The 10,849-nt window shown below is 47.5% G+C and overlaps 1 protein-coding gene and 1 long non-coding RNA gene across 7 annotated transcripts in view; one reads left to right on the top strand and one right to left on the bottom strand.

Annotated features, from left to right (window-relative positions):
- LOC129865923 (L-rhamnose-binding lectin CSL1-like) overlaps positions 1-8,535 on the bottom strand; it is a 10,712-nt gene extending 2,177 nt beyond the window's left edge. Inside the window, exons 1-10 of the mRNA XM_055939008.1 lie at positions 8,337-8,535; positions 7,775-7,798; positions 7,599-7,661; positions 6,059-6,173; positions 3,936-4,051; positions 3,654-3,701; positions 3,430-3,565; positions 2,589-2,698; positions 395-439; positions 103-232 (exon numbers count right to left, since the gene is read on the bottom strand). Coding sequence (XP_055794983.1) covers positions 103-232; positions 395-439; positions 2,589-2,698; positions 3,430-3,565; positions 3,654-3,701; positions 3,936-4,051; positions 6,059-6,173; positions 7,599-7,661; positions 7,775-7,798; positions 8,337-8,367 — 818 coding nt within the window. The 5' untranslated portion in view covers positions 8,368-8,535. The remainder of the gene's footprint in view (positions 1-102; positions 233-394; positions 440-2,588; positions 2,699-3,429; positions 3,566-3,653; positions 3,702-3,935; positions 4,052-6,058; positions 6,174-7,598; positions 7,662-7,774; positions 7,799-8,336) is intronic.
- LOC129865925 (uncharacterized) lies at positions 446-2,582 on the top strand. 6 transcript variants are annotated; one of them, XR_008761432.1, is made up of 4 exons: positions 446-716; positions 822-1,664; positions 1,760-2,171; positions 2,218-2,582. It is a non-coding gene; the product is annotated as an uncharacterized LOC129865925 (long non-coding RNA). The 6 variants fall into 6 exon arrangements; XR_008761428.1 differs by having other exon boundaries at positions 1,760-2,284; positions 2,329-2,582; XR_008761430.1 differs by lacking the exon at positions 2,218-2,582 and having other exon boundaries at positions 822-934; positions 977-1,664; positions 1,760-2,079.
- Positions 8,536-10,849: the final 2,314 nt, after the last annotated feature.

Raw genomic sequence — 10,849 nt, 5'->3', positions numbered from 1 at the left:
ATGCACACACAGGGGGGATATTTGTATACCACTTTTCAACACCACTGACATCCCCAAACCAGAGAGGAGAGATGGGGAGATGGATAGAGAGGGAGAGTGTACCATTGTTTGACAACGTCCAGGGTTTTGGGTTGCAGACAGTTCTGGTTGCTGAGCTCGTGGCGTCCAGCAGAACAGGTAGAGCCGTCTCTACGGCCGTAGTTAGCATGAAACACATTTATCACACCCTTACCTACACACACACACACACACACACACACAGACACACACACACACACACACACACACACACACACACACACACACAATAATTGAATTGCACCCTTACCTACACAGGGGGAGGGCTGAGGGGGGTGTTAGGCGAGGGTGTTTGTGGGTGTAATCGTGTGCTCACCACAGTCCAGGGAGCTGGTTGAGCCTTCGCAGGTGATACTGGTCTCTGAAAACACAACGCACACACCCAACATCAGCCCTGCTGCTGAGACACAACATCAGCCCTGCTGCTGAGACACAACATCAGCCCTGCTGCTGAGACAGAACATCAGCCCTGCTGCTGAGACACAACATCAGCCCTGCTGCTAAGACACAACATCAGCCCTGTTGCTGAGACAAATGAGTAATCAAAGAGTACTCAGGAGTAATCAAAGAGTACTCAGGAGTAATCAAAGAGAGGTGGGAGGAGTAATCAAAGAGAGGTGGGAGGAGTAATCAAAGAGGTGGAAGGAGTAATCAAAGAGGTGGAAGGAGTAATCAAAGAGGTGGAAGGAGTAATCAAAGAGGTGGAAGGATTAATCAAAGAGGTGGAAGGAGTAATCAAAGAGAGGTGGGAGGAGTAATCAAAGAGAGGTGGGAGGAGTAATCAAAGAGAGGTGGGAGGAGTAATCAAAGAGGTGGAAGGAGTAATCAAAGAGAGGTGGGAGGAGTAATCAAAGAGGTGGAAGGAGTAATCAAAGAGGTGGAAGGAGTAATCAAAGAGAGGTGGGAGGAGTAATCAAAGAGAGGTGGGAGGAGTAATCAAAGAGAGGTGGGAGGAGTAATCAAAGAGGTGGAAGGAGTAATCAAAGAGAGGTGGGAGGAGTAATCAAAGAGGTGGAAGGAGTAATCAAAGAGAGGTGGGAGGAGTAATCAAAGAGAGGTGGGAGGAGTAATCAAAGAGAGATGGGAGGAGTAGTCAAAGAGAGATGGGAGGAGTAATCAAAGAGAGGTGGGAGGAGTAATCTAAGAGAGGTGGGAGGAGTAATCAAAGAGAGGTGGGAGGAGTGATCAAAGAGAGGTGGGAGGAGTAATCAAAGAGAGGTGGGAGGAGTAATCAAAGAGAGGTGGGAGGAGTAATCAAAGAGAGATGGGAGGAGTAATCTAAGAGAGGTGGGAGGACTAATCAAAGAGAGGTGGGAGGAGTAATCAAAGAGAGGTGGGAGGAGTAATCAAAGAGAGATGGGAGGAGTAATCAAAGAGAGATGGGAGGAGTAATCTAAGAGAGGTGGGAGGAGTAATCAAAGAGAGGTGGGAGGAGTAATCAAAGAGAGGTGGGAGGAGTAATCAAAGAGAGATGGGAGGAGTAATCTAAGAGAGGTGGGAGGAGTAATCAAAGAGAGATGGGAGGAGTAATCAAAGAGAGACGGGAGGAGTAATCAAAGAGAGGTGGGAGGAGTAATCAAAGAGAGGTGGGAGGAGGAGTAATCAAAGAGAGGTGGGAGGAGTAATCAAAGAGAGATGGGAGGAGTGATCAAAGAGAGGTGGGAGGAGTAATCAAAAAGAGGTGGGAGGAGCAATCAAAGAGAGGTGGGAGGAGTAATCAAAGAGAGTTGGGAGGAGTAATCAAAGAGAGTTGGGGGGAGTAATCAAAGAGAGGTGGGAGGAGTAATCAAAGAGAGGTGGGAGGAGTAATCAAAGAGAGGTGGGAGGAGTAATCAAAGAGAGGTGGGAGGAGCAATCAAAGAGAGGTGGGAGGAGTAATCAAAGAGAGGTGGGAGGAGTAATCAACGAGGTGGGAGGAGTAATCAAAGAGAGGTGGGAGGAGCAATCAAAGAGAGATGGGAGGAGCAATCAAAGAGAGGTGGGAGGAGTAATCAAAGAGAGGTGGGAGGAGTGATCAAAGAGAGATGGGAGGAGCAATCAAAGAGAGGTGGGAGGAGTAATCAAAGAGAGGTGGGAGGAGTAATCAAAGAGAGGTGGGAGGAGTAATCAAATAGAGATGGGAGGAGTAATCAAAGAGAGGTGGGAGGAGTAATCAAAGAGAGGTGGGAGGAGTAATCAAAGAGAGGTGGGAGGAGTAATCAAAGAGGTGGGAGGAGTAATCAAAGAGAGGTGGGAGGAGTAATCAAAGAGAGGTGGGAGGGAAGGAGAGATTGTGACAACACAGTGTGGGGCTCCCTTCATGAAAAAGTCTTGACTACTTTGTATCATGCACAAGCACATTTCAATTGACTAGTTGTTCACTTGACACCACACACAGGTTGTTGTCCATTGTTCAAGTACATTACAGGTGTCAGAAGTGGAATGGCAGTGGACAACAACTGTGTGGGGTATCAAGTGAACGACAAGCCCATTGGACAGGAGAGGGAGAGTGCCAGAGGGAGAATACTGACTAGCAGGCAGGCAGATGTAGCTGACGTCCAGGTATTTGTAGGTTCCAAAACAAGGGTCCGAGATTTGATTCACTCTCATGTTCACTTCACACATCTGCTTCCCGTCACACCTGGTACAACCACAGAGCAACAACAGTAGAACCATAACAAAGCCACAACATAACTCCAACATAACCTGTAAAAACGGATATCTGGAGCTTGTCTGAGTGGTTGGCCTCTGAGCCCCTGTACTTGATGCTGATTTGATCAACAAGCTCTCACAGTCTCACTGCAAAATTAGACGTTTGTCCACATTTCTCCAAACGTCCAATTTTGAAGTTGCTTTAAATGGAAGCCTACTTGATGGTAATAGCGTTGCCCCTAGTGGCGATGTGGCCTAAGTTAAGGGTTTAGGTATACCAGGGTTTAGAGACATAAACAACTCTAAGATTAACTTCAGACAATCATTCTGATTGGTTACATTAAGGTTAAAAACAGAAAAATGACTACACTGTTATGTTTTGCGATGTATTAAGACTTGATAACTAAATGAGGATGGATGGTGCTGTGGCCTGAAAAGCAGCAGTCTGTCATATAGACCTGGGATCTAGCTCCAGGTACTTGTTTTGTTCGCAACCTAGTGGACGGATTTGACGGAGCCTCCTGACCTCCCGAGGACGTTCAAAAATGTCAAATTCCAACTTGGATCTGGAGGGATCTACCTGGATTTAACTTGAATCTAGAGGGATCTACCTGGTTTTGACTTGGATCTAGAGGGATCTCCCTGGATTTGACTTGGCTCTGCACACTATAAGGGGGGGGGGGTGCGCGTGCGTGCGTGTGCGTGTGTGTGTGTGTGTACCTCTGTGACCAGAGTGCCAGAGTTCCTTCCTGGGAACACTTTGTGTTAGTCAGCTGACTCTGAGGTCGTCCCTGACTGCAGGTCTGGCTGTCTGTCCGGCCATACAGTGCTTTCTGGAGAAAGACCACCCCGTCTCCTATGAGAGAGAGAGAAGAGGGAGCATGAGAGACTCACGAGTCAACTCAATTAAGTAACCGATTGACACACAGTGTGTTGTTCCTTACCACATTCCAAATGCACCACACCGGCACCCTCACAGGTAGTCACCTTCTCTGTGGACGACAAAAATCTGATTGATACAAACACATCACACATACATCATATAGAGAAAAGGATTCAGCAATTTCCTGAGTGTGTGAGCGTCTGTCTGTCTGTCTGTCTGTCTGTCTGTCTGTCTGTCTGTCTGTCTGCCTGTCTGCCTGTCTGCCTGTCTGCCTGTCTGCCTGTCTGCCTGTCTGCCTGTGTGCGTGTGTGTGTGTGTGTGTGTGTGTGTGTAGGTTACTCACTGCTCTCCAGGCAGCCATAGGTAACGTCCAGGAAGATATTAGTCTGGTATGCGGAGTTACAGAGGTCACACACACTGCCGGAGGTCGCCACATCACACTTCCCATTTCCATCACACCTGAATGATTAGTAGTAATGTCACACACCTAAAACACCACGGACACTGTCCTTACTTAGGTTTTTAAAAAACATGATGTTATTTCTCTCCATTTCCCCTCTCTGTGCTGTCAGTGTTATGACCACTTCCTGTTTCAGGGCAGCTCAGTTTTGCTGTGAAGCTGTTCTTGATAAGATTCCCATCTGTCTGAACTAATACAGCGAGTGGTTACATACAGGGCATTCGGAGGGGATTCAGACCCCTTGACTTTTTCCACATTTTGTTACGCTTCGGCCTTATGCTAATGTATTAAATTGTATTTTGTCTCCTTTAATCTACACACAATACCCATAATGACAAAGCAAAACAGATTTTTTTTTAAGGAGAAATTTACAAGGAGAAAATCCCGGAAATATCACATTTACATAAGGCCCTCAGGCCCTTTACTCAGTACTTTGTTGAAGCACCTTTGGCAGTGATTACAGCCTCGTATTTTTGGGTATGATGCTACAAGCTTGGCACATCTGTATTTGGGGAGTTTCTCCCATTCTTCCCTGCAGACCCTCTCAAGCTCTGTCAGGTTGGATGGGGAGTTTCGCTGCACAGTTATTTTCAGGTCTCTCCAGAGATGTTCGATCGGGTTCAAGTCAAGGCTCTTGCTGGGCCACCCAAGGACATTCAGAGACTTGTCCCAGAGCCACTCCTACATTGTCTTGGCTGTGTGCTTAGGGTCGTTGTCCTGTTGGAAGGTGAACCTTCACCCCAGTGTGAGGTCCTGATCGCTCTGGAGCAGATTTTCATCAAGGATCTCTCTGTACTTTGCTACATTCATCTTTCCCTCGATCCTGACTAGTCTCCCAGTCCCTGCCTCTGAAAAACATCCCCACAGCATGATGCTGCCACCACTATGCTTCACCGTAGGGATGGTGCCAGGTTTCCACCAGACATGACACTCGGCATTCAGGCCAAAGAGTTCAATCTAGGTTTCAAAAGACCAGAGAATTTTGTTTCTCATGGTCTGAGAGTATCCAAACATTATTTTAATATCTCCAAAGCAATTGCCTCTCTATGAGCTACTGGCTACTTTTTTCTATATCAACACACCTGCTGGTAACTCTGAACTGGTTAGGACAGCTCATGATGTCTCCTCAGTATCTGTCGACTACGTAGGAATCTTATGACTAAAGAGGTTTCATGCATAGCTTTTATTTCTGCCCATAAGAGTAGAAGGATATTGTATCTATTCTCAGCACTTACGACACATTTTCTACTCTGAGACGCTTTGTGGATATGGCCCGATTACTGTCAAATTGCTGGAAACATGCCAACAGGACACTGAAGTTGGGAAATAAACGATGTTGTAAGCAGAACATTGCAAACATTAGAGACTCAGTGAGCTTGTTATTAGAGACTCAGTGAGCTTGTTATTAGAGACTCAGTGAGCTTGTTATTAGAGACTCAGTGAGCTTGTTATTAGAGACTCAGTGAGCTTGTTATTAGAGACTCAGTGAGCTTGTTATTAGAGACTCAGTGAGCTTGTTATTAGAGACTCAGTGAGCTTGTTATTAGAGACTCAGTGAGCTTGTTATTAGAGACTCAGTGAGCTTGTTATTAGAGACTCAGTGAGCTTGTTATTAGAGACTCAGTGAGCTTGTTATTAGAGACTCAGTGAGCTTGTTATTAGAGACTCAGTGAGCTTGTTATTAGAGACTCAGTGAGCTTGTTATTGGAGACTCAGTGAGCTTGTTATTAGAGACTCAGTGAGCTTGTTATTAGAGACTCAGTGAGCTTGTTATTAGAGACTCAGTGAGCTTGTTATTAGAGACTCAGTGAGCTTGTTATTAGAGACTCAGTGAGCTTGTTATTAGAGACTCAGTGAGCTTGTTATTAGAGACTCAGTGAGCTTGTTATTGGAGACTCAGTGAGCTTGTTATTAGAGACTCAGTGAGCTTGTTATTGACTGAAGTTGTGTACTTTCCGTGTACTTTCCGTGTGTGTGTGTGCGCGCGCATGCGTGTGTGTACATACCTCTTAGACACACCGTTGAAGGCCTCTGTATCGGAGCAGGCTTTAGGGCTCTCGTTTGATGACAACTTCTCAATGGTGCTGAATTTGACCCCATACACTATGATCACACCGTCATCTACACACACACACACACACACACACACACACACACACACACACACACACACACACACACACACACACACACACACACACACACACACACACACACACACACACACACACACATAGTGGGTTTAACACTTGCTAAACCATATGAGGCCAGTTTCCTCCAACTAAAAAGAACATTATCTCCATTGAAAGTGCTTTTTAGTCCAGGACTTTTGTGTCCGGGAAACTGCCCTGTAAAAGAAACTCAGTGCACAGATGTAGATATACTAGGAGCTGAAGGTTCTGATGGAAAACTGGAGTTACTTTACCGCACTGGAGTTACTTTAACGCACTGGAGTTACTTTACCGCACTGGAGTTACTTTAACGCACTGGAGTTACTTTACCGCACTGGGGTTACTTTACCACACTGGGGTTACTTTACCACACTGGAGTTACTTTAACGCACTGGAGTTACTTTACCGCACTGGGGTCACTTTACCACACTGGGGTTACTTTACCACACTGGAGTTACTTTACCACACTGGAGTTACTTTACCACACTGGGGTTACTTTACCGCACTGGGGTCACTTTACCACACTGGGGTTACTTTACCACACTGGAGTTACTTTACCACACTGGAGTTACTTTACCACACTGGGGTTACTTTACCACACTGGGGTTACTTTACCACACTGGGGTTACTTTACCACACTGGAGTTACTTTACCACACTGGAGTTACTTTACCACACTGGAGTTACTTTACCGCACTGGGGTTACTTTACCACACTGGAGTTACTTTACCGCACTGGAGTTACTTTACCGCACTGGGGTTACTTTACCACACTGGAGTTACTTTACCACACTGGAGTTACTTTACCACACTGGAGTTACTTTACCACACTGGGGTTACTTTACCACACTGGAGTTACTTTACCGCACTGGAGTTACTTTACCACACTGGGGTTACTTTACCACACTGGAGTTACTTTACCGCACTGGAGTTACTTTACCGCACTGGGGTCACTTTACCACACTGGAGTTACTTTACCGCACTGGGGTTACTTTACCACACTGGAGTTACTTTACCGCACTGGAGTTACTTTACCACACTGGGGATACTTTACCGCACTGGAGATACTTTACCGCACTGGAGTTACTTTACCGCACTGGAGTTACTTTACCGCACTGGAGTTACTTTACAACACTGGAGTTACTTTACCACACTGGAGTTACTTTACCGCACTGGAGTTACTTTACCACACTGGAGTTACTTTACCGCACTGGAGTTACTTTACCGCACTGGGGTTACTTTACCACACTGGAGTTACTTTACCACACTGGAGTTACTTTACCACACTGGGGTTACTTTACCACACTGGAGTTACTTTACCACACTGGAGTTACTTTACCGCACTGGAGTTACTTTACCACACTGGAGTTACTTTACCGCACTGGAGGCTGGGATCACCACACGTCAGGAACCTGTGTTGAATCTCTGACATTCCATAACCTGGAACAGGAAAGAAATCTTCTTTCACCTTTTATTCTTTGTCACCTCGATGAGTGTTTTCAGCCTCGAGCTACACATACCATCCGTAATCACTGTAAGATGATTCGACTTACCCAGAAAGAGGCTGGCCTGCAGCGCTGGAAGAACAGACAAGATATTATACTCCTTATAAATGTGTCCTTTTGCTGATAAAAAAACGACATACACACATAGGAGGAGCAGTGCCCCTGGAGCAGCACCCCTGGAGCAGCCCCCCCTGGAGCATCACCCCTGGAGCAGTGCCCCTGGAGCAGTGCCCCTGGAGCAGCACCCCTGGAGCAGCCCCCCCCTGGAGCAGCACCCCCTGGAGCAGCACCCCTGGAGCAGCACCCCCTGGAGCAGCACCCCCCCTGGAGCAGCCCCCCTGGAGCAGCCCCCCTGGAGCAGCCCCCCCTGGAGCAGCCCCCCTGGAGCAGCACCCCCCTGGAGCAGCACCCCCTGGAGCAGCGCCCCCTGGAGCAGCCCCCCCTGGAGCAGCGCCCCTGGAGCAGCCCCCCTGGAGCAGCGCCCCCTGGAGCAGCACCCCCTGGAGCAGCGCCCCCTGGAGCAGCACCCCCTGGAGCACATTAGAGGTTGAGAGGAGAAGAGAGGAAAAATATGAAAAAACGAAGAGAAATTAGAAGAGTAGAGACTTACCGGTGATCAAAATTGATTGTCCAAGGAGCATTCTGTCTACTTTATCAGGGCTCTATAGGAGAGACAGCTTCTGAGTGTCTGACTGTATTGAATGGCTTTGCCCACGTAGTGAGATACGAATAACAGTTGAACGCATGAGCTATTACTGGAACATATTCCCTCTTTACTCTGTTGACCAATCCCCCCACACACATAAACACACACACCTTCAGTCAATATAGCGTGAGGATGAAGGAAAGTACAAATGACTATAAAACGGGCAGGACCTAATTCTGGATGCCGATTGGTTGAAAGAGTATGTCAGATGTTATCTATTTCACAACTACCCACGGCTGTACCCCAATCCAAATACCTATTTACTGTTCTATCTGAGGAATCACTGTGCATCCACTGTCACATCAGCCCAGCCAGGCATTAATATAATCTCTACTGTCCCATCAGCCCACCCATTCCTTAATATAATCTCCACTGTCCCATCAGCCCAGCCATTCATTAATATAATCTCCACTGTCCCATCAGCCCAGCCAGGCATTAATATAATCTCCACTGTCCCGTCAGCCCAGCCAGGCATTAATATAATCTCCACTGTCCCATCAGCCCAGCCAGGCATTAATATAATCTCTACTGTCCCATCAGCCCAGCCATTCATTAATATAATCTCCACTGTCCCATCAGCCCAGTCATTCATAAATATAATCTCCACTGTCCCATCAGCCCAGGCAGGCATTAATATAATCTCCACTGTCCCATCAGCCCAGGCAGGCATTAATATAATCTCCACTATCCCATCAGCCCAGCCATTCATTAATATAATCTCCACTGTCCCATCAGCCCAGCCAGGCATTAATATAATCTCCACTATCCCATCAGCCCAGCCATTCATTAATATAATCTCCACTATCCCATCAGCCCAGCCATTCATTAATATAATCTCCACTATCCCATCAGCCCAGCCATTCATTAATATAATCTCCACTATCCCATCAGCCCAGCCATTCATTAATATAATCTCCACTGTCCCATCAGCCCAGCCATTCATTAATATAATCTCTACTGTCCCATCAGCCCAGCCATTCATAAATATAATATCCAATGTCACATCAGCCCAGCCAGGTATTAATATAATATCAACTGTCCCATTACATTTAACATTTAAGTAATTTAGCAGACGCTCTTATCCAGAGCGATTTACAAATGGGTGCATTCACCTTATGATATCCAGTGGAACAACCACTTTACAATAGTGCATCTAAATCTTTTAAGGGGGGGTGGGGTTAGAAGGACTACTTTATCCTATTGTGGGTATTCCTTAAAGAGGTGGGGTTTCAGGTGTCTCCGGAAGGTGGCTATTGACCCCGGTGACCTGGCGTCGTGAGGGAGTTTGTTCCACCATTGGGGTGCCAGAGCAGCGAACAGTTTTGACTGGGCTGAGCGGGAACTGTACTTCCTCAGAGGTAGGGAGGCGAGCAGGCCAGAGGTGGATGAACGCAGTGCCCTTGTTTGGGTGTAGGGCCTGATCAGACCCTGAAGGTACGGAGGTGCCGTTCCCCTCACAGCTCCGTAGGCAAGCACCATGGTCTTGTAGCGGATGCGAGCTTCAACTGGAAGCCAGTGGAGAGAGCGGAGGAGCGGGGTGACGTGAGAGAACTTGGGAAGGTTGAACATCAGACGGGCTGCGGCGTTCTGGATGAGTTGTAGGGGTTTAATGGCACAGGCAGGGAGCCCAGCCAACAGCAAGTTGCAGTAATCCAGACGGGAGATGACAAGTGCCTGGAATAGGACCTGCGCCGCTTCCTGTGTGAGGCAGGGTCGTACTCTGCGAATGTTGTAGAGCATGAACCTACAGGAACGGGTCACCGCCTTGATGTTAGTTGAGAACGACAGGGTGTTGTCCAGGATCACGCCAAGGTTCTTAGCACTCTGGGAGGAGGACACAATGGAGTTGTCAACCGTGATGGCGAGATCATGGAACGGGCAGTCCTTCCCTGGGAGGAAGAGCAGCTCTGTCTTGCCAAGGTTCAGCTTGAGGTGGTGATCCGTCATCCACACTGATATGTCTGCCAGACAAGCAGAGATGCGATTCGCCTCCTGGTTATCAGAAGGGGGAAAGGAGAAGATTAATTGTGTGTCGTCTGCATAGCAATGATAGGAGAGACCATGTGAGGATATGACAGAGCCAAGTAACTTGGTGTATAGCGAGAATAGGAGAGGGCCTAGGACAGAGCCCTGGGGGACACCAGTGGTGAGAGCACGTGGTGCGGAGACAGATTCTCGCCACGCCACCTGGTAGGAGTGACATGTCAGGTAGGACGCAATCCTAACGTGGGCCGCGACGGAGATGCCCAACTCGGAGAGGGTGGAGAGGAGGATCTGATGGTTCACAGTATCAAAGGCAGCCGATAGGTCTAGAAGGATGAGAGCAGAGGAGAGAGAGTTAGCTTTAGCAGTGCGGACCGCCTCCGTGACACAGAGAAGATCAGTCTCAGTTGAATGACTAGTCTTGAAACCTGACT

Source organism: Salvelinus fontinalis, chromosome 11, assembly GCF_029448725.1.
Source record: "Salvelinus fontinalis isolate EN_2023a chromosome 11, ASM2944872v1, whole genome shotgun sequence".
NCBI lineage: Eukaryota > Metazoa > Chordata > Actinopteri > Salmoniformes > Salmonidae > Salvelinus > Salvelinus fontinalis.
The sequence above is the reverse complement of the archived record's forward strand: the minus strand, read 5'-3'. Positions and strand labels throughout refer to the sequence as shown.